Source organism: Miniopterus schreibersii, assembly GCF_964146895.1.
Source record: "Miniopterus schreibersii genome assembly, chromosome: 16".
NCBI classification, from domain to species: Eukaryota; Metazoa; Chordata; class Mammalia; order Chiroptera; family Miniopteridae; genus Miniopterus; species Miniopterus schreibersii.
Window position 1 is genome coordinate 27,472,818 of NC_138116.1, and position 24,256 is coordinate 27,497,073.

Genomic DNA, 24,256 nt, shown 5'->3' on the forward strand with positions numbered 1-24,256 from the left:
CAAGTATGTAAGAGCCTATTTCAATTATAATTATTTCAATTATCGCTCTAAGAACAAGCAGCTTCACTCTTCAATATTTCAGTATATTGGAGGATGGTGGTAAATGGGTAATTATTGAGCAGGTTATAAAATATTCCAGTGGAATATTTTTGTGACAAAATTATTTTTTCAAACATTAAAATCTTCCCCCCATGACTCAGTTACAGAGAAAAGCATATAAAGTTAACTAAACAGGTGAAAATTTGGAATACATTTAATGCATATTTTTTCTTTTTGCTTCCAAGAATTAAAACCACCGAGAAACACAATCCCAGGTTTGCTAAACATTGTACTGCATGTCGTTACTGTTCAGAGGAAAATGCTATCTGGATAGAATGGTCACTCAAACACAGGAAGGAACAAAATCCAGGTTTATGTTTTGGCCTCTCCTCCAGTTCCCTTTACCCCCTACAACATACAAGCATAAACACATCTTTTCTCACCAAATAAAAGTAAACTTTAGTTGGAAACAAACCTGCATACTTCTCATGTATACAGACTATATAAAATATTCAGTGAGGCTGAAAATGAACCTCAAAGTAATTGTTTCAAAACTATAGTTCAATATATTAACACATGATTTTTGTTTGGCTACCTGAAAATTAGTAATATATCCATACTGACAGGTCTGTAATATCCAAACTCTTTATCTCAAATGTGTAGTGTATATGCATACATACCACACACATACCACCTTCCCACTTTTCACAGGGCTCTACATTAACATTTGCTCTAATGTGGTGAGGTATGAAAGATTAAAAATCACAAGCATTTCCAGGTGACCTTCAATCTTAATGTTCAATGCATAACTTTGGGATTAAGAACGTATATTTCATTATCCAGTAGCATTTCCAATAATTAAACTTATCCCTGAAGTTAAATTTAATAGTTTGAAGAGAAAATAACCAGTAAGATTTTCCTAAAAGTGAAAAGTGGAAAATTTGAACATTTCATGCCTCCAAATCAAGAACGTCAAATTTTGTCAATTTATTAAACAGCAATTAGGAATACCAGCTTTACTGAGGCTGTTATGGATTATATACCACAAGTTACATATATCAAATACTTATTTATGTTTATTAACACCACAGTCAAACGTGAATATTAATATAGAGCCTTCTCTGCCAAGAGTATAAAAATCCTACGTTTAATTAAATTTAGGGGCCTTCACCAAACTTGCTGCAAGTTTGGGGACATAAATATCCAACAGCCATCAAGCTGTGAAAGCCCCTATAAGGAATAAAATAAATCCCACTTGCCTCAGACTGAACAGGGCAACACTGAGACTCAGCCTCAGCCTGTCCTATGGCAGGGCTATAGGAAGAAGAAAATTTTAATTTTAGAAAAACATTACCCAATTAATTTAAAAGACATGCATTTAAAAAAAATCCCAATGATCAAGCAAGCAAAGGGAAAAAAAGGTTTTTTTAATTAAAAAAAAAAACACAACAAAATAAAAAACACAACTATTGTTCACTATAACTCTACTCTGAGACCATAGTTATTTTTGTTGGGATCTCCCCCCAAATACCTGTTTAATTAAGCTGAGTTTAAGTTCAATATGTAACTTGATCAGTGGAATAGAAGCATACTAAAAGTATCTTCCCCATTCCTAATAGTATATGTGTGAGATATTACTAAAATATTAAGTATTCAAATCAAATGATAATTCCAGCAGCCACTCAAAAGTTGTTCCTCACCTGCTGGTCTTGTTACTGTTATACAGTAGTAAAATCTATACAATAGAAACTAGTGCCAGACAAATGTTTGTTTTTAATGGCAATTAAGAGTGGATGTAAGGCAGAGCCAAAGCTAGCAGCCCCATTAATACTGCAACTTCCTAAATTATGGCAATTACAATGCCTGCCTGAAAACATCAAGTCCCAAAAGTTATCTTCTGTGAGGGCAGATGAATTTTACTTCGATTCAACTCTATTATTAAGGAAGCATGTGTCAAAGAAAGAGTTAACTGTTTCAACATAATCTGTTCCACTCATGATTTAACCACACTATGGACCCCAGAAGCAGTTAGGTAAAAGGTATTTTCTAGAAGCTTACTTATGCTTTGATACATGCACAAATTATATCAAATGAGCACCACCTGAGTCATATACCTACAGAACACAAAGGATGGTGTGCTTAAGGTTTTAAAGTGCCATGCTTAACACTCTGAATTGAATTTTAATGAAAAATATACCACTTACTTAAAAGTAGTAATATTTTTCTCCCTTCAAGACCTCAAAAAGTAGTACGTTCTCTTTGCAATAAATGCAAATCGTTTTGCATTTTTGAAACTTCACGCCATTTTTACCTCAAAGGTTTTCAACACGTTTTTCTTTGGCAGTATAAATGTGCTGCCAAATTCCAAAACTATTTCAGTAGACAGGCATTGGGGGAGGGAGAGGAGGGTATATGAGGCTTGGCTGCTAGAACAAAGATGAAATGTACTCTTGGTGATACATGGATGTTGCCTTCTCAAACTATGGAATTTTTTGAATCTCAATGGTACCACAGTACAGGAGCTATAAAAACCACTGGAGCAAAATATCAGATTTCAAATAGCACTCAGCTCTGTAATACTTGCAATGTTTTGTTTAATAACTTTTACTTATCACTTAAATACACAGACCCTTTTATGATGATTAAGACATTTTTCAGTATTTTCCTGCAAGGTAAATGTTGTGTGTTTTTTTTCTTTTTTAAAAAGAAATGTTACCATTTTCTAAGAAGTCTTAACTTTATACTGAGGAAAATCTCAACTTCAAGTCCTTATATTAATAATTATACTCTGTACAGGTCGTTTGATACGCAAATAAGCATAAATTTAACCCTATAAAAAACTAGATGCCAAAAAGGTCAATAGGAGCTATTATTATATGAGACTTGCAACACAAAATACTAAACAATAGCAGTCACCTCTACAGAAAAGTTCTCCATAGGAACACAGTAACATTCAAATTTCCAAGGACGAAAAGGTTAACAGTAAAGCCATTTAGGCTTAATAACAGAAGGTAGCCATCTTATCAAATATGTAATCTTCGAAGAATAGAATAAAAAATTTCAAAGTCATCTGTTAACCATACTAACAGAGGCACAGTTAGATTCTCGTCATCACACTTATAATATGTACCAATCCATTAACAGCACAGAAAGTATTACTGCTTGCAGCTAAGCTTCTAGAAGTTTGCACCTGAAAAGCTTCTGAGGTCCACACAGTACTGCAGTCTCAAAAACAATCAGAAGTAAATGAATGGTCTGGCACTAGGCTCTAAATATCACCAGCAGGAAGGAGGACATATGAAGGGTTGTATTTTAAATATCTATGACATCTAACAAGTATTGATACCAAGAGGGTAAAAAGGTGACACAATGTAAGGATTTCAAACCCATTATGTAATGACCCATACGTATCTAAGATTTTCTGCTAACTGAAGCACTAACATACAATTCTATATATACTGTCCATTTAAAACATGCAGCTAAGGAACAACCTATAATTCAAAAACAGAATTCAATAATATATCGAAACTGCATTGGCAACTGTGAATTTTATTATGTGGACATCTAATGTGGCATGCATCTGTACAAACCTTTCAGGCAGTGGTCCACAGCTGGGTTATGAATGAAAAGGCATAAATTTTTCTCTCATTTTATTACAATGAAGTTTAACAGTACAGAAAAGTCACATGACCTTAGTGGGTCAGATTTCGTAAACCCTGCAACATGAGGAACTCTAAATACATTAAATATTGTTACACATTCAGACTTCCAATGTACAGGTACTTGGAAATAGTTACAGCCCTCACCAAGCTAAGTTGGGGACATGAAGTCCAACAGCATCTGAAATGCTGTGAAGGCATAACTTTACAAATAGCAATGTAAGCTTACAGAACTTGCCTTTATTAAGGTGGTATGTTCATGAAATTCCAGCGCCTTCACAATATAACGAACCAAATTTACTATACTTCACTTCTAAAAACCTAGATGAAACATGAAAAAGAAGCCATACAGTATAAATTGCAACTTCAGGAAAAGTTCCTGCTTTATTATTCCAAATAATTTTTCCCATGTAAAATAAATGTCCAATAGTTCCTGGTATGTGGGAAGATAATGTTAAAGTCACAATGAAGCCTTATTGACGGAAGCTTGGCTATATAAACAGCACAAGTTGAGAAAAGGTTTAATCTCCAAACCTATTAGATTGGATGAAGTGAGATCAGTAACGGCCACCTTGCGACATTACAGGAGGTCTCATTCCCATCGGAGGTCGAGGAGGCCCACCTTGGTAAGGGGGCACCATTGGCGGTCCCTGCCCATATGGCGGCATAGCACCAGGAAGGTAACCTGGCATGCCTTGATGATGACCACCATACTGACCTAAAAAACACATTTAAAACACAAAAAATAGATGAGTTGGTTCATGCATTGTAGTTCTAAATGCAATGTATTTTGCAGATAAATTTATGTGTATACTCAAAAAATCCACTAAAAACAATAAACATAAAAAGAAGAATACCATGAGGCGGCATTGGGGGTCTCATTCCTTGTTGCTGTGGGATGCCTGGCTGTGGTGGCATCATACCTCCAATTGGTCCAACTGGTGGATTACCAATGGGAGCCTGTCCTGGACGAGGAAGATTACGTTGATATTTGGGTAACTGTGCCCTTCTCTCTTCCTAGTAATAAAAATAAGCACGATGTTAAATATCTGAATATGAGGCTCATTAAGCATAAAGGCAAGCATCTAAAACCTTATTTATAGAGTAAGTTTTTAAAAATGTACCCTTACTTCCCAACCAATTACTTTTGCCCCACAAACCAGTTCAACTACTTAAAAATCTCAATGCCTTAAGAAAACCCCATCTATTTTTGTATTTGAAGCACAGATAACAACTTTAGGATTTATAAATTGTTTCAGCAAGCAGTCTCTAGTGAAGATGTGGCTTCAAGGCATCTGCAGATTCTACCCCACACTTCGCTATTTCTTCAATTAATTCATAAATCTATGTCTAACTAAAATGATTTTTAAGAGTAAGAACCCAATTACTGTCTTCTTTTAGAAATAATCTGGTGGGAGGGAATGCATCTAAGATCAAAACATGCACTATTCACTTTATTTTGTGGGTCTTAAAATCCAGAATGGTAAAAACCCACTCAGTAAGCATTAAATCAGATTAAGACCATCGGTGTACAAATCAACACTTTTCAAATGGACAAGCTGCTACAATAATATTCAATCAAACAAACTCTGCTAGTAAAAAACTGTAAAAAACTTACCAGTGATATATCCTCATCTGGGTGGATCAACTTACTGGTTGCACTGGTTGTCGTAAGAGTAGCAGGCTTACTTGTTATTGAAGCTGCTGGTTTAGCTGCAGTGCTATTTGTTGTACTAGTGGTTGAAGCTGTAGACTGTGTATAAGCAGGGAATGTAGGCTTCGGGGGTTCTGTAGTTGTTGCAGGGGTACTATTTAAGGGCTTGAAATCTGTACCAACAGGTCCTTGGACAGCTGCCTGAGCCTGTAAAACACAATCTTTCATTAACGAAACCCAAAAGTGAGTAAATTTACTACCAACTTAAAAATAAGATACCAACATTCAATAAAGGACCAAACTCTAAATGAAATTAAGATAAAGTTAACATGATAAATGCTCCACAAAATTCAAGATAACACATAAGAACATCAAAAGATGCTGGATCACAGTCACATCTAAAACCCAGCATTGGAATAACAATAAAGACTGCATATTTAACTTCTCAGATGTCATCTACCTCCCTCAACCAAGTTCTTTAATTTACAAAGCTTTGTATTTATTTCAGATTGATGAAATATAGTATATAATGGAATAGTGTATGTTCTATTTTTACTATTCTAAATTAGTTGTTTAATCTACCAAGCAACTAAAAAAAAGGTTAGAAATTACAGAATACAAATGTTTGGATAAATTTCAGTTACTAAGCATAGCATAATTAATATCAATGGTGACACATTAAAAATGTCCTTCAGGGGTATTTCTTATATAGTAATACAATGCCCTCCCAATTAGCAATGGCTGGATAATTATCATGATCAAAAGGGTTTGGAAGGATCTTTCAAGTATAAAGTTACTAGTAAGTAATGTGTTACTTTTTGTAATACCAAACATCTGAAACATGTAGACTAGGACAACTTTAGAACCAAATGCAGACTACTAAATTTCCTTACATGATATGTGATGCATTAGATTAAACAGCATAAATCAAAATAGCTTAATCATGCATCAGGCTAACCATTGGCTACTATAAGGCATTTACTGCTTACATGCTTTTAACCCTTTAGAACCATAGAAGTTTGGGGTACATCTTTTTCTGATGTTCAATTTTTCAAATACCATTGATATATATACCATTAATCTTACTTTAAAAAATTAAATAGTATATTTTTTAGGAAAAATATTTAGTTTTAAAGTAGGGTCCAAAGGGTTAAGTTATAAAGCCATTTTAACAACTTTAAACTGCAACTTCCTGCGTACTTGTGCTGTGCTAGGAAACAGAGCTTTAGAAGATGCAGACAGACTTTCTGAATTGGATGAAGCTGTACTTGAGCTTGTTACAGGTGTCCCCATCTGTAGCATAAAAGAAAGGAAACAATGAAAAGTCTCCAAACAAATGGGTGAGAATAAGCCATGTGGTAGACTTTTTTTTAGTAGAGATTGCATATTTGTAAAGGCAATATATAATGCAATCAAATCTGATTTATTTAATGAGGCAGGCAGTTAATGCATTTACAATAAACAAAGTGACAGTGTGAGCCTCAAAAAAATTTTTAATTCTACACCAATAAACCTAGTTAACCAGTTTCTCTTCTAAAACTAACGCTTTGCAAAGTGGTATTTCAAAAATGATACCTTAAACTGAGAATAAAGATTAATGCCACTTTAATCCAATCCTCTATCAATGACACCACAAAAGATTTTTGCTAAGTTTATCATCTCTCAATAAATGAAATCCCCACCCACCTCAAAAGCATAAGTTAATGTGCTTCAAGGGCATTTTAAAAGTAATGCTTTTAATTTAACAACTACAAACAGAAAAACAAAATTGAAAAAAGAAACATCTAAGGGATAATTTTAAAATGAAAAATAAAGAACATACATCCCGATCTTCTAAATTCTGAATTAAATACATCTGCTTAATTTTGAATGAAACTAGAAAAAAAAAATCATTATAGATATACTATACATAACAGAAGCACCTTTTGCTTCTGAGTTCTGGAGACAAAATCAGTAGGAAATTAAGTGTGACTAAGTCAAAAGCAATTAAACAACGCCCTTCCAGTGTGCAGCACTGTAGTTTGTCACTATTCTAGACTAGAAGAGCCTAATAAATGATTTGCTTAGTTCTTAGGATTTTCATCTTTGGCTTCGCTTTCATTCCACTCATAGTTCAATAGGTAAAGGAGGACCACTAAACATTATCATCATATATTTAAGTCCCTAGAAATTAAACTTTCATTTTTAACTAAAGCTAAAATAATCAGAGTTCACAGCAACGAAAAAATAACATACTATACTATTTCTGGCTCCAGTCAACCTTTTGTGAGTAGACAAAATCAATACATGCAAACATGGAAGAAAATAGGCCACTTCTTAGTATCCTTAATAAATTATACTAAAATGATAAAAAATTGACCTACAACAATTCAAAGATTTCTGTGAACAACTGCATTTTACCTTTAAATATAAGTGCACACCTTTTCAGTAATTTCACCTTACCTGTCCGGCACTGGGGAAAAGAGGCTTAGTAACTGGAGGCTGTGGAGCAGGAACTGTTGCCGTTGGTGCAGGTGGTCTATTAAGAATACCTGGTGCTGAAACGGCCTGTGCTTGAGTCATCGGAGGAATTCCAGGACGTGGAACAGGAGGGGGCATACCTGTAAAGAAGAAATGTTGTGAGAGGGACCCAGTTTAATCATTTAGTTCACAAAAAGTATTTCCCCAAAACTTTGCTGTTACAATAATCCAAAGAACTTAGGTATTTGTCCCTCAAAACAATCTTGCCTCAAACTCTCTATTCCTTCGTGCCTCCTTCAGAATTTTGGGAAGTGAGAGATACCACTAGACTGTGTGTGTGGGCAAAGCAGCAATTAAGCTTAACTAGTATTAATGATTTAGCAAACCTTTTTAAATATATAGAAAAGTCAATTAGTTCCCTGAGCTCTAATGCAAATTACAGTAAAAATGTGGTAAGTCACATACCCATAAATTTTCCAGATAAGTTAGTTATTCCTTTAACCACTTTAAATAAATTTTCCTAAAATGTATCACTAGTGCATTCTTTAAACTTTTTCAGCATAACTTAAAACTTTTACAGTACGTTATAAAATGAACCCTGGTTATTATTCTTTATCACTTTAAATGACCAAATTTATCTTAGAGCATTGTGTATGTGGAGTTGTTGCCTTTATATAAATTAAGGCTGCACTGGCAATGATTATAATTTTGCTGTTGCCCTTTCCCCCTGGCTCCTTTTAAATATCAACTATCACTTGAGTACTTCTAAACCTGCTAGAGATTATAACCCAAACTTGCTAGGATTAAGTATAAAAAAAACAAGGCAACTGACCGAGAGCCTCTTAAAGGGCTCTACGGCACACTTATTTGGCTAACAAAATACCTTTCTCTACATTATAATCTAAGATGTCAAGATACTTCATTTCCTGCACTCCCCTGCAGTTAGAGGGTCTGTCAGACCGATTTCTGGCCAAGACATGTAAGGGGCTAAGGAGCCTCTGGGAAAGTTACTTTGCTCTCTAAAAAAAAGGAGAGCACAATGCTGTTAACACCCTTTCTTGCCTGAGTCATCTTGTTACCACTAAGTGACATGCTTGAGGGAGAAAAACTAAGGTTAACAAAGTGGAAAATTTTAAAAGCATGGGTTCTTGATATTACCAAGCCACTGAATCTACCACTTTTCTTTTTGTTGAGATAAAAAATGTCTACATTGTTTAATAGTTTGTTCAAGTTCTCTAGTACTTGCTAAGTCTCTTATTACTTATTTAAATATGACCACTCTTAAGTATATGTCTGACAGTGCACAAGCTGTGACTCATTTTAGCTGTTTTGAAGCCTAATTTTACTATGTGAAAACTCAAAAAACGGGGTCCATCATAACACTTCTCATGGTAATTTAAAAAAGTCACCAACCTACAAAAATTTTTTAAATTACATTGCACCAGTGCCCACAAATTTGTCTAAAATACATAAAAGAATAACGCATTCCCGTCACATTACAAAGGAAATTTTCTAATATTTCATACCTGGTGGCATACCAGGCATCAGAGGTGGTATTCCTGGTCCAGGTGGCATCATTCCACCCATTGGCATCATTCTATTAGAAAGCAAATTTCAAGAAATAATTAAATTTAATTAATAGCATAAACTATAGAAAATATTTTGGCTAAATCCTGAAACAATAGGTAAGACTTGAATTTGACCCCTAATATTGAAATCAAGCTGAAAGAACACAGAACACACTAAAACAATCCTATCAAAATAAATCCTCTAAAAGCCAGCAAACTCTTGGTAACATTTTAATACACTTAAAGTAATCAGGAATATTATTATATACTAATATTGTACTCTCCCTATATATAAGAGGCCTCATCTACAATATGTGCAGTTGGGAAGCAAAATCACCTTTTGTCTCTTACTTGGAAAATAACCACATCAAATATAAATAAAGAAAAAATCTCTGTTTTAGAGTTGTCAGATTTTTTCAAAAGGAAAATATTGAATGTACAATGTGGAGATAATTATTTTTTTTTGGAGGGGCACAGAAAAACTACTGCCAATATTAAAAACAGTCAAAAGTAAACTCAGATCACCTAATTTTTACTTAGATTAGCTACCTAACACTAAACCATGACTTAAAATCACAACCCTTATTTTATTCCTTCCCCTAAAAGAGCTTGTCTTCAAATACCAATGTCCAATGCCCTCTAAAAATTACAAGTCTGTAAATTCTTCATTTAGGAATTTTATCAGAAGATTAACTTCTATATATTGATCTCATAAAAAATATTCAATTACCTTCTGTAATAATAAAGCATATAATTTGGTAAAATATTATGTATTTTCTTAAATACGAACCCTTTTCACTAAGTCCCATTACTTTTAGCAGTTAGGAGAAATAGTTACACATTTAGAAAATGCTTTATTTACATATGGTTTTATTATTTCCTCAAAGATGTTTTATTTCCCTCCTTTCAGAGACCTGTGTCAACCAGCTTGCAAGTTGTAGAAGTTTTAGTGAGGAAGGTCAGAAAATTTCTGAAGTCAACTGAATAGATCCCATTAAACACACAAGAAAATGACATTATGATTATACCTCCTGAATTACATCATGAATGAGATGCTTACATGTTTTCACCGCAAAATGACTGGGTGTATTTTCTCTGATGATGCAATCTGTGAAAATGTATGACAAAATCAAAATCTAACTGTGATTTTCAAAATACAGTGGGAAAGTGTATTGTTTACCTGTCACATCCAACAACATTTCAGTAAAAGTGATGGTGGCACGAGCACCTCATATTTATTTTAGCTCTTGATGATTTGACAAATATTTAAATAATTTACAGAATTTGCTTCTTGTCACAACTACAAAGTGTCATGGACAGTTCTGAAACTCAGAAACTCAAATTTACAACCAACTACCTTAATTACATCAGATGCAATTGAAGGAGATGGCTGCCTATATACATCCTAAAACCCAAAAACCTATTCTCTTCAGAGACAAATTTATAGTCCTTAAATTTACTGGTAGACCCCTTTATTAGACAATTTTAATATTTACAGAGCCCATACCTTTTAGAAGCAAAAAAAAATTGCAAAGTCACATTTAATTCACACAACACCCAAATTGAAAGATCATTACTAGGCACAAGTCCACAAGCCATTTAAAAAGAGTTTCCTTACCCAGGTGGCATGCCTGGCATAACTGGCGGCATTCCTGGCATCAGAGGAGGAACACCTGGCATTAATGGAGGTATGCCTATGAACAATTTCAACAACAAAATCACAAGTTAATACTAAAGGGTTAGGAAGAAGAATTTAATACTTCTAACACTGTATCAATCAAGTCCTAAGAAAGTTAAATTGTAAGAAATCCTATATGCTACCTGGAGGCATTCCTGGTGCTCCCGGTACTGGTGGTAGTCCCGGCTGTGCCATTGGGGGGATATAACCTTGTTGGGGTTGAACAGGCTGCGGCTGAAATGAAGTTGAAGCTGCAGAGTCATCATCATCATATTCATCAGAATCATCTTGTTGCTTCTTTTTTTGACTCTCTGTTAAAAAAAGCTTTAATTAATTTTCCCATAGAAGAAAACAAAAAAAAACCACCGAGGCAAGGTTAAGACATTCAGCATTTAAAAAAATTATTTCAGTGCAATTAGCTTATAAAACTTTTATTCCAAAAATATTTGTTAATATTGTTCTTCATGCTTCAAACGTGTTTTAAACCTATATTAAGCAATTACCTATTCTATGACAGGTAAAAATAATTCTAAGTCAGTTTTATTTTTATTTTTTAATTTTTATTTCATTTTAAAAAAATATATCTTTATTGATTTCAGAGAGAGGAAGGAGAGGGATAGTGAGAGAGAAACATCAATGATGAGAGAGTCACTGATCGGCTGCCTCCTGCAGGCCCCCGACTGGGGATAGAGCTCGCAACCCGGGCATGTGCCCTGACCGGGAATGGAACCCCGATCACCTGGATCCTAGGTCGATGCTCAACCGCTGAGCCATGCCTGGTCGGGCCAGTTTTATTTTTAAAAACCAGCTTTCTAACTCGGCCCGTGGGGCTCAGTGGTTGTGCACCAACCTATGATCCAGGAGATCGTGGTACAATTCCTGGTCAGGGCACATGTGGAGGTTTGGGGCTCCATCCCCGGGAAGGGGGTGGGGGTGGGTGGCAGGCTGTGCATGCAGGAAGCAGCCGATCAGTGACTCTTATCATTGATGTTTCCCTCCTTCCGTCCCCCTCTTCCTCTCTCTGAAATCAATAAAAATTAAAAACAGCTTTCTATTACCCCTCAAAAGGTAAATTTTCACAAAAAGATCTGACCTCTCCGTAATACTTTTCAAAACAAAAAATTCCATAGGTAATTAACAGCTCCTATCATCTGGACAGTACCTGGCCGCAAACCCCAAGTCAAATTAAAAATAATTTATACAATTAGTGGTTGCATAAACCCAAATAAGCTACCTTTGCCCTGGTCAGGTAGCTCAGTTGGTGGAGCATCATACCTATATACCAAGGTTGTGGGCTTGATCCCCGGTCAGGGCACGTATAAGAATCAACCAACGAATGCATAAATAAGTAGAACAACAAAACCAATGTCTCTCCCTCTCTAAAAGTCAATTAAAAAACAAAAACCACAAGCTACATTTATTTTTAAAGTCCTCAACACTTGTTAATTCCACTTGGAATTCAGTTATGAATAAAATATAGTAAGTTATGAATAAAATATTTGGAATGATCCAAATGGTATTACATAAATACAAATCAATAAACAGCTTCAAACATAAAAAACTTAAAATTGGAATTCTGTATAAATCGAACATCTATCACTAAATTTATACTTGAAAGTAGTAGTAATACTCTCACTAGTGAAGCTATATTAAGAAAAAGAATTCATTAATATTTACCCTGTGTTTTCTGTTCAAGAAGTCGTCTTCTTTCATCCATGTCTTTTTCTGGAATACCTTCCATGCCATATATTTCCAACTCTATGTCTGTTCTCCCAGGTATTGCATTTGGTACAGCATCTATTGTCTCTTTATGCACCTAACATTAAAAACAAACAAAAAAACACACAACTTCCATCAGATAGGCCAAAGTGTTTCATAAAAGCCTTTTAGAGAGTAATTTCAAATTACTCAGAGACCACTTAGTATGATGGTTAAGAGTGACTGTTTCTATAGTGAGACTATCCGCATTCAATCTCTGGTTTTGCTGCTTACTAGCTATGTAAGATTGGGCACGTCATTTTAGCTCTCTAAACCTCACCTTACTCCACTGTTATAGTGCGTAACTTCAAGGGTCGTTTCTAGGATTAAATATAGTGTAGCCCAGCCGGGCGTGGCTCAGCGGTTGAGCGTCGACCTAGGATCCAGGCGACAGGGGTTCGATTCCCGGTCAGGGCACATGCCCGGGTTGCGGGCTGCAGCCGATCAATGGTTTTCTCGTCATTGATGTTTCTATCTCTCTCTCCCCCTTCCTCTCTCTGAGATCAATAAAGATATATTTAAAAAATATATATATATATATAGTGTATTCAAAAGCACTTGGCAGGAAGTCTAACACATAGTAAGGGCTCCATAAACATTATTTCAAATTTACCATATAATCTTTTAAGTGTCAGCAATTTTCTTGCTGATAGTTAAAACCACTCAAATCAGAGAAAATTCAAGTCTGAATTAAGTAAAGCTTATGAAACAGTCTTCTTATATTGAGAATTAAAATAGTAAGTTTTCCAAGAATGGATTTTGAGATAAGCCTATAGTCACAAACTACAGAAGTGACATTTACTATTAGCAATACCAGTAATGAAGGAGTTACCTGAGGCACTTAACACACCCAGTAGTGAGTCTGTTACTATTTTATTTGGCAGGTCACAAAGTGGAAAAAAGTTTTTATTGTATAACACTGGGAACCTAGAACCTTTTTTTACTGCATGGTTTTTGTTAGATCAGAAGTTTCTAACCCTCAAATGTGGATAACTTTTGCCAAAATGGTAATATCCCTGTCAGTTCTGGTTTCTTCAGCAAAAGGCATTAACTTAGTGCTAAAGGATATCAAAGTATTTTGCTTAGCCTGTCAGCATCACCTGGAAGCTTGTAAGAAATGCAAATTCTAAGGCCCCACCTGAGCCCTACTGAATCACAAACTCTTGGGTGGGGCCAGCAATCTGTTTTAACAATGATTTCGATGCATGCTGGATCTTGAGAACCACTGACTTAAACTAATGACCTAAATATATTTGTCCAAAACTCAGTTTTTCTTTCCCCCAAGACACTTTTCATGTAAGAACAGAAATGTAATTAAAAAAAGTGTTTTCTTCTTAGAGATGTATCTCAAAGGTTTCAAACAGTGGCATGCACATCAAATTCGAAATTATCTTAACTTCTGATTACTTTTGTTCATTATTACGAACAACCTGTGAATGAAGCTACATAGCTACTATTCTTGATAAATGCAGATGAAGTAATTCACGTTCTTTAAAGAAATTATAAGTCAGTATGGCCTCAGGTGAAAAGATAGGAGCAAGCATCGTGATGTAAGCCATCTAAGTTACTAATGTCCTAGGATTTATCATCTATAAAACTGGAGGATGTGTCTGATTTAACTGACATGCTCATCTCACAGACTGCTCTAAAATTACAGTAAGACCATATATGACAGAAGCACTTAGCCAATGAAAGATGCTACTAATCATTTCCCAACTAACCTTCCAGCTTCCACTTCATCTGCTCTTCTCTACAGTGTAACTCCTTGAAAGAATGACTTCACTTTCTTATTTTCTCCCCCGCCCCTTGCCTACTTTTTTGACCAGGCAAAGAACAACTTATATATGAAGTAAAAACTGAAAAGAGCTGTAGTGTTCAAGGGCTTAGACTTAAAAATATTAGCGATCTAAATTTTATCAGATCTATGAATAAAATTTTAAAAAGCAGTCATAACAATATAGCAGCTTCACAGTAACTTCTTCATAAATTTTATCTTCTTCAGTTGACTCAATTCAGTATGCTTCTTTCTTGGAAGCCTCATCAAAATTCTCCACAGGACGTGGAATTTCATCTTCCTTTCTGATAGCAAGTGGTGCTTTTCCATCCAGATTGTTTGGGCAGAGCTTCAGCCAGTCTCCTTAAACTAGAACTGCCTGCACAAGATGCTGGGTAGCATTTCTGTCAGCTACTCTGTCTCAGCATGGCCTGTAATGGTGAAAAGTGTTCACTGCCAGAGAGGCCTCAACTTTAAGGCTGCTAAAATGAATCACTGTTCCTTGGTTTGTGAACACATTCAAGTCTTCAATACCCTAACTTCTTTAAGGAGAACTGAAGTCTTTTAATCACCTGCTGTAGCTGTTCAGTGAACCACCTTCTTTCTGCAAGCCCGTTCCTTTCCCCCCACTGCACCCTTGTGCCTGCAGTTTGGGCAAGTTTCTCCTTGTTCACGATAGTTTCTTTCACCTTGTTGGAGAGGAAATAGGGCTACAAGGGAAACTAGGGCTGGTGCTCAGGTCTTGGGCAGACCAGTTGAGAAAAGTGCACTCTTGAGGACACAAGATGACAGCTCTCATGTTCTCTTGAAAGCACTCCAATCAAGCTTTCATCCCGATCCTTCTAGGAAACCACTCTCGGAAGAACAGGACTAAGATTGGATTAATCTCCATTTTGATTAATCCAATCTTAGCCCTGTTCTTACTTGACCTACCACCAGCATTTGAGTCAGTTAAATTAACCCACTCTTTGAAAACATTTCATTTTGCTTCCAGGGTACTACTCACTCTCTTGGTGTTCCTACCCTTTCAATCTCCTTGAACAACGTCTTTTAAACTTCTGACTGCTAAATGCTGGGAGTGGCCCAACATGGAATCCTTGCACCTTTTTTCTATTTTCTACTCCCTAAGAAGGGCTTCAAATAGCCATCCTTATACTGTGTACCCTTCCAAATTTCTATCGCCACCTCCAACCCCTCTGAACTCCTGAGTTGTAGATCCAACTGCTTATGTGACATCTCCATCTTGATATTCAATAGACCTTTTCAAAACTAACATACCCACACTCAAAATGAACATAAAAACAATCTTGGTATCTTCACCCCTAAGCCTATTCTTCCTGCAGCTTTCCACATCTCAGTATATAGTAGCATCATTTTTCACACTGCTCAGGTCAAAAACCTTCATATCACCCATAACTCCTAACTTTCTCTCATACTCCACATCTAATCCATCAGCAAATTCTGGCTCTGTCATCATCATCTTTCGCCCAGAATACTCCAGTCTCCTAAGTGGTCTCGCTGTACCTTGCAGTCTATTCTCAACCTGCAGCCAGACTGATTCTTTAAAAAAGCATACCAACACTGGCCAGTGTGGCTCAGTTGGTAGAGTGTCGTCCCACGCACGCACCCAAAGGTTGCGGGGTTTGATTCCCCAGTTGGGGTGTGTATGACAGGAAACTGACCGATGTTTCTCTCTCCCTTCCTCTCTCTCTATAAAAAAAAATTAATGAAAGTATTTTTTTAAAAAAGTACCAAAGGTTGTTTTTGCTCTATTCAAACCTCCCATTTCATTCAGAATTAATGAAAATAGCCTACAACAGCACACAGTGCTGCCCTTTCCTGTCCCTTCAATAGAGAATGCTCCTGATGTGAGGGAGGGCCTTTCATTTGCAGTTCGTTGTAAGCTTTCCCTCACTTCCCTCAGATCTCTGCTCAGATATCAGTTTCTCATTCAGGCCTTTCCTATCTATCTTGTGGCCCTCCTTATACCCCTACCTAGTTTTAGCTTTCCATATCACTTATCACTTTAAGAAATGAAATATTTATAGGTTATTTTCCTCCACAATATAAACCTAAATTCCACAATGGCTGACTGTTTTATCCACTGCTGTATACTCAGTGTTGTCTCATAGGAACTTTCTCTGAAAATGGTAATGTTCCATATTTGTATTATCCAATAAATAGCAATTCACAGTCATATGTGGCTATTAAGCACTGAAAATGTGGTTATGTGATTGAGGAATTAAGTTTCTTTTGACTAGCCATAGGACTTAACGATTGTCTAAGCATGTAGTTGGCTCTCATATTTTTTAATCGATGTGAAGTTGTTGTAATGACGTAACTGGAGTGAAAAGGAGATATATAAACTTAATTTACCTCCCTGCTTCCTACCAACAGTAGTTTCCAATAAATAGAGATTTGCTCATCTCACATCTCTCTAAGGTCCAATTAGGCAAAAATTTAGGCAGCTCTAAAAGTGGCAAAAGTAGAAGAACGTTGAATGAGACATGATTCTTATGAGATCTTTAAAAATTACAAAGCTCTCCCTACCTAGTAGTAAAAGGATTCAAAAAACCAAGAATATATTAAATGAAACAGTACCACTCCAAAAGAGGTCCTGGAATAAATTCTTGATATAAACCTGGCCCCAGGCAACAGATTTGGACAAATCCTTCTATGGCCGTGAGTAATGGCAACTAATTATGTCCTTTCTTATGGGATTAGAACTGGTCAGACAGCCCACAAATTTAAATCATTGATCTCAGCTCTCTAACTCAAGTACTGAGGAGATGTATTTTTCAATCTCAACCTGTCACCAATCTAACCTAGGATGAAAGATAGTAATTTAAAGATAAATACAAACTCTAAACATAAAGAAATAAATTGTTTATCTTCCTGATGGCTAAAGAACAGGTGATTTTTGTTTTTTAGTATTTTAAAGCTGGTCATTTTATTTGGTCTTCTGCAATAAACAGCAAAAATAACCTACAACTATTAAAGAAATATTCATGATCCCCCCCCCCCCAATCATGTTGTTTCCAAAGTAAAAGGGAGTAAAATTTAATACAGGAGAAAAATCCTTACCTGCATGCAATGTATAGCCAAACCAGGTCCTGTGTACAATTTCTTATGACATATATGGCATTTAAAATGTTTTGCTTTTTGGTGCTGTATAAGGATCTTCTCATCATCAAAATCTCTATTACAATACCTGATCAATACCGTTAAGGCACAAAAATAACATGACACTGCCTGTTAAAAAAAACCAACCTGTCATATGATAAGAGAATAGGAATAACATTAAAAAATGGGAACAGTGAAAACCAAAAAGGTACTTTACAGAAACTTTGCTTTTAATATTTCTTATACAATTAGGGATTGCCTTGCCATGTAATTTTAGCATATTTCCTGGAAGCTCATAATCTCTCTTCAATGCTCCTGAACACATTTCAATATAGTTTTTGAAACTTATGTGTTTAACAGAGATTTATGCAAAATTAGCTAGTGTTTTGTTCAATATTTGAACATTTACAAATGCATACTGTGGATTGGAAGGGTTCAGTGCTAGAAAATTCCCAACTTTATGTCAAGATAGAATTTCAAAACAGAACTCATTCATTAGAGAGATTAAAAGTAATCAAAATACTAAGATTTACCTACTGTTTATAACGTTAAGTTTACTTTAAAATCTAAGATAAAGTTCACGGTGAATAAGAATGACGCAACTTAATCCATAAAGTTGTTTGCAATTCCGTATTAATTTATATTGCCGAGGAATGTATTTAAACTCAAGAGGATCAGTTACATCAATAAAACAGAATTACCTCATTAGTAAGATTTTCCTGAAAATTACAAAATTCCTAACCGTCAACTATTATATAAATAAATGCAGCTCTGTAACAAACTGCTTTTAGGCATATGAAGTATTTTTTTTAGCCCTACAAAGCCAGGTAATAGAGACAAGAAACTCCACCCTGCACGAGGAACGCTTCTTGAAGACTGAGGCGCCAGGCGGTGAGACGCGGAAGCTAGTTCTCCCGCCCCACCCCCCCAACCCGCGCAAAAAAGAAAGGAAAAGGTTTGAAATCCTGGTTGACTAACATAAGCCTTTACTAAACCACCACCGAGTCTTAAAAAAAAAAAAAAAAGTGGGTGGCTGACTCCGGAAGCTCTCCCCTAATCCTTCGTAGAGTCAATCGAAGTGTTTTACTTGAAGTAAGTCCCATTGTTGAATCGTCACCAAAACAACGGGGTAGAGGAGAAGAGTCCTTAGGGGACACTGTCCTTGATGGAGGGATCCAAGCCGCCTCCCAGTGAGTCAACGCTTGCACCGAACCAGAAATCTCCTGAGTCACTGAGTCCCACGACCCACAACTGCCAGAGCCTCTCGCCCTAGAGACCACATTTCCTTAAAAGACTTCCCAAATCCGACTCCAGTCACCAAGTTACCCACCCTGAGGCCTAGATCCCAGACTCTCCGCCATAGGCCAAAACCAGGCCTCCCAGTCACCACCAGCCGGCGCCGCAGCGCGGCCGCAACTTCAAACTGACAAAGGATACCAGCACCACGGCTTCAGCTGCTTCTTCTTCTTGCGACCCATAACTGCGCTCTACTGATAAAATAAAAAGGGAGGAGAAAATAAGCAGGAAAAACGAGGCGAAAAAAATCGCTCCCTCTTCAGACCCAACGGCCACAACCGCGTCCCACAGGAAACAGGCACAAAATGGCCGACGCCCTCGTTCGCTGCTGTCTCCCGTCAGGCACTGCGGCCGGAGGCGGTGCCGCACAGGGAAGGGTCACGTGACACAGCACTCCGCCCTGAGAGGGTGAGGATTCGGGGGCCGCTGAGAGGCGGCCGCCATCTTTGTTTAGCGGGTCCCCGCAGTCGCCGGCTGTGCGGTTTGATACCTTCGGGTTTTCTTTATAAAGCAACCGGCTGCCTAGGTACGCGGAGAAACTCGCGAATTGAAGGGGGTGGGGGCGGGAGGGAGAACTGAAAATATTACCGGCGTCATTAAACGCAGGCTACAAATAAAGGATCCTTTGAGACAGCTCCCAATTTTCAGTTTTGTTTTATTGTCCAGGTTCATCTTTTCTGTAGTAAGTGTTGTATAGTTGCTTAGGTGCTAGGTCAGAGAAGTCGCAGGCAGAGACGGGTGACCGAGGAGTGAGCCACGCCGTGCGGGCAGCGCGGCGACGGGGGCGATGGGAGCGGCTGCGGCGCCTCAGCGGGAAACCCTGAGGCGTGGCCGCCATTGGGTGTCCCGACGAGGTGTCCCGAAGGGTCCGCGGGAACCAGCGAGGTGGAGAGGACAGAGCTGCTCACCACAGGAGCAAAAAGGGCAAGCCTTTGAGGCTGAGCGCTGGGGGGAAAAAAACAAAACAAGAAACAGTTGCGGGGCTGGAGCTCCTAGGAAGGACGGGGCCGGTGCATGACTCGGGAACCACGTCAGCGTCGCTGCTGCGCTTAGACCGGGGCTCGACGCGCAGAAAGAGCCGCGGGTGTAAATGTCCTGCGGCCGGGGGAAGGGAGGGGAGGGCCGGCGGCCGCGAGGCGCTGACTGCGCCAGGCGCCCGTCCTCAGCAGCCCCGCGGTGGAGGCGCCCTTGCGATCACCCCGTTAAGACCTGAAGCGGAGGCCTCAGGGAGTTGAAGTCATTCCGACCACAGAAGTGGTGAGTGCGGAGCCGGGTTGGTTCGATTGGAGTTTCAGAAACGCCACCTTGGCCGCGCTGTGAGCGGTGGGTTTGGTGGGGGCCGGGGGCAGGATGAGCCCCCGCCCGGGCGAGAGGGGAGCGGGACGCCGTGGGTTCCTCCTTCCTAAAGTGAACAGCCAGCAAAGGGACCTGAGGGGGAGAGCGCGCCCAGAATGAAAAAAACCCGCAACGGCTGTGATGCAGCAAGACCGGGGTGCCCACTCCGGCCTCCTCTCGTCCACGTTGCCCTGGCGGCGTGGCCGGGGCGATGAGCAAGGAAAAGAATCCAGGTTGGGAAGAAGTAAAACCACGTGTGTTCGCCCCCTGGCGGCGCGGGGAGGGCGGGGCCGCCGTGTCTCGTCCCGAACCCGCACAGAGAGATGAAGTGGAAGCGCGCACCCCCAGCGCCTCGGTGCGGGACCCGATCTGCTCATGCGGCTCCCAGAGGTTTTCATGCTAAGGCGAGGTCGTGAGGGCGGACCCTGTTCCACTATGACCGGTGGCTGTCTAAAAAGAGATTTGAACACAGAGGAAATGCATCAAAGGAAGACTATGTGCAGAGACGTAGGAGGGAATCTATCTCAAGGAACAAACCTGCTGACGCCTTTATTTCGGACCTCCAGCCTCTGGAATTAGGAGACAACACATTTTGTTGCTTAAAGTGCTCGCTCTGTGGTACTTGGTTGTAGCAGGCCCAGGAAACAAGTACACTGGTGTTTGGAAAATCCTAAGGGATCGATAGGAAAAGACACCTAGAGCTAATATAATGAGAGTTCAATAAGGCTCACAATACACGATCAAAACACAAAAATCAATTGTACTTTTATACAGGAGCAGCAAACAATCGGAAAATGAAATTAAGGAAACATTTACAATAGCGTAAAAAAGAATAAAACTTAGAGATCAATTTAACAAAAGAAGTTCAAAACCAAAGTATTGTTGCAAGGAATTATCTAAATAAGTGAAAACAAAACAACCCTGAAATTAATAGCTGTTCAATTAAATGGCTACAAAACAATTTTAGGTCAACAAGTCATCCTCAACTCAATTTTGTAGTATTAAGGGTTCCAATGCTCCTTTGCCATTTATTAGCTATTTTATTTATTTTGTTAATCCTCACCAGAGAATATTTTTTCCATTTTTTAAAAATTGATTTCAGAGAAAGATGAAAGGAGAGGGATAGAGAGAGAGAAACATCAGTGATGAGAGTCATTGATTGGCTGCCCTCCTCCATGCTCCACACCAGGGATCGAGTCCACAACCTGGGCATGTGCCCTGACTAGGAATCGAACTATGACCTCCTGGTTTATAGGTTGACACTCAACCCCTGAGCCACACCAACTGGATTCCATTGGTTTTTATTTTTCTTCCCTCGAGGATATTTTTTCCATTGATTTTTAGAGAGAGTGGAAGGGAGGGAGAGAGAAACATCAATGTGAGAGAGACACATTGGTTGGTTGCCTCCTGCACCCCCTGGACTAGGGCCAAAATCAAACCTGCAACCCAGGTATGTGCTCTTGACTGGGAATCAAACCCACCACCCTTTGGTGCTCGGGCCCAACACTCTAACCACTAAGCCACACCGGCCAGGGCTATTAGCTATTTTACCATAGACAAAAGTAACTGGCTTCGGCTTACTCAGCTGTAAGGTGGGATAATAATAACAACTACCTTATGGGGTTGTGAGAATTAAATGAGTATTTGTAAAGCACTTAAAAGAGTCCTCACACAGTAAATGCTCAATAAATGTTAACCATTATTTTTCTACATAAAGTTAATGTAGAATGTAGGTGTACTTTAATATTTTTAATATGGTGTAAGGTGAAACGTGCAAGAAAATGATGCCAAGGGATTGCAAAGTCTAATTCAGCAAACAGTTCTTGAGCATGGTGGCCACATGCTAGGATAGAGGACATAGCAGTGAACAAGCTGACATGCTAGCGGGGGAGACAGACAATAAACAAATACTGTATGGTGTGATAAGTGTGATGAAGATAGGACATGGACTGATGGGACAGTAGTAGAGGTGTGTGTGGGATATCAGAGAAGGGCTCTCTGAGGAGGTGACATTTGTGCAGAGACCTGACCGATGTGAAGGAAGAAGACATGGGAATATCAGGGGGCATTCCAAGCAGAGAGAAGAGCAAATTAAAAGATTTAAACTGGAACAAAAATTGGAGTGTTTGAGAAACACTAAGGAATGTGACCAGGCCAGAGTGAGCAAGGGGATGGTGATAGGAAATAAAGTCAGAGGGGGAGGTAGAAGCGAGATTATGAAGGCTCCTGTACGCCACACGATTGGAGCCTTATTCTCAGGGTGGTTTCTAAGACCCAAGCAGATTATTACCATATAAAATAACAAGAATATGGATTTGGATGTCAGGTAAACATAGTTTGATCACTTATATTGACTGAGCCTCAGTTTCCTCATCTATAACATGAGGATAAACCTCTCTGTTACAGAGTTGGTCCAAGGATAAATGAAATAAGAGAGGTAAATATCCTGACCCATGGTGACTGCTAAATAAGTAGCAATTGTTAAAGTATAAATACTATATTGATATTATTATTGCTGTTGGTAGTTAATAGATCAACTTGCAAAGCCTAATGTCCTCAGGTTTTGTTCACAGATGGTCAAGATCAAGAGGCCAGTAATAAGATTGCTAAGATCACCCTACCTCTCCACATTACTTTCTTGGCAGTAACCACATTCTGCCTTTCCCCATGTGCATGCTGTGTCTCCAGTTGTGTGGCCTGCTCCTTTAGGACAAAAACGTAAATACTGCATTGTCTATATGTGCACATATTCCAATTCTTTCTTTTTAATAGCTGTATAGTCTTCTGATACACATTTGTGTTAGTTCCCTATTGCTGCTGTAACAAATTACCACAAACTTCGTGGCTTAAAATAACACACAGTTATATTACGTTTGAAATGGGTAGGCAGGGCTGCATTTTTTCTGAAGGATTAGAAGGTCCTTTTGTTGCCTTTTCTAGCTTCTACAGGATGTATGAATTCCTTGGCTTGTGGTGCCAAATCACTCCAATCTCTGCTTTAGGTATCATAATTGCCTTTTTCTCTCTGGTCTCCTGTCTCCCTCTTATAAAGACTCTAGTTATGTTGGGCACACTTGGATAATCTAAAATAATCTTCTCATTTAAAGATCTTTAATCACACCCGCAAAGTTCCTTTTGCTACATGAGGTAACCCATTCTCAGGTTGCAGAGATTAGGATATGGACATCTTTGGGGGGTCATTATTCTGCCTACCACCGCACGCACCATAACTTATTTAATCACTCTCCTATTGACCAACATTCAGATTGTGTCTAGTTTTTCAGCATTACAAACCATGCTGCAAGGAATATTGGACTCACATATTTTTGCACTTATGTGAGTGTATCTATTTGATGTCCTGGTGTTGCACTGATAGTCAAAGAGCATGTGCATTTAAAACATTGATATTTTCAAATCTCTTTCCAACGCATGTGCATTAATTTTATTACTATCAACTTTATGAGAATGACTGCTTCCTTACGCACCCAGCATAGGGTATTATGAAAGTTTTAAGTCTCTGCTGGGTGAAAAGTAGTTCAATATACCATACATTTTATTTGAGGTCGAGCAGTTTATGTGTTTTTAAATTTCTTCTTTCGTGAACTGCCCATTGTCTACTTTTGTTGTTGTTAATTGACAAGTGACAGCCCTTCATCTATTACATGTGTTGCAAATATTTTTTCCTAGTTTGTCATTTGTGTTTTTTACTTTGGGCCACAGAAAACTGTATAGTTTTTACGTGGTCAGATTCATTAAACTTTTCCTGAATGGCTTCAAAGTGTTCTGTTATGTTTAGAAAGGCCTTCTTCAAACATTTAAAAAATTCTCCCATATTTTCACCTTTTTTTTTTTTTAAAGGGAGGGGCGTCATTTTAAATTTTGAAATCTTTGATCAAACCGTGGTGCGTGTGT

The 24,256-nt window shown here is 38.2% G+C and overlaps 1 protein-coding gene across 2 annotated transcripts; it reads right to left on the bottom strand.

Annotated features, from left to right (window-relative positions):
- Positions 1 to 3,568: 3,568 nt before the first annotated feature.
- ZNF207 (zinc finger protein 207) lies at positions 3,569 to 19,718 on the bottom strand. 2 transcript variants are annotated; one of them, XM_081161866.1, is made up of 12 exons: positions 19,151 to 19,718; positions 17,675 to 17,801; positions 12,736 to 12,874; positions 11,202 to 11,369; positions 10,999 to 11,074; positions 10,441 to 10,488; positions 9,339 to 9,409; positions 7,795 to 7,952; positions 6,553 to 6,645; positions 5,317 to 5,559; positions 4,556 to 4,715; positions 3,569 to 4,416 (listed from the first exon to the last, which is right to left on the bottom strand). In XM_081161866.1, the coding sequence occupies exons 1-12, from the start codon at positions 19,189 to 19,191 to the stop codon at positions 4,256 to 4,258; spliced, it is 1,485 nt and encodes a 494-aa protein (XP_081017992.1). In that variant the 5' UTR covers positions 19,192 to 19,718; the 3' UTR covers positions 3,569 to 4,255. The 2 variants fall into 2 exon arrangements, with proteins under 2 accessions (XP_081017992.1, XP_081017993.1); XM_081161867.1 differs by lacking the exon at positions 6,553 to 6,645 and having other exon boundaries at positions 19,151 to 19,356.
- Between the last annotated feature and the right edge of the window lie 4,538 nt (positions 19,719 to 24,256).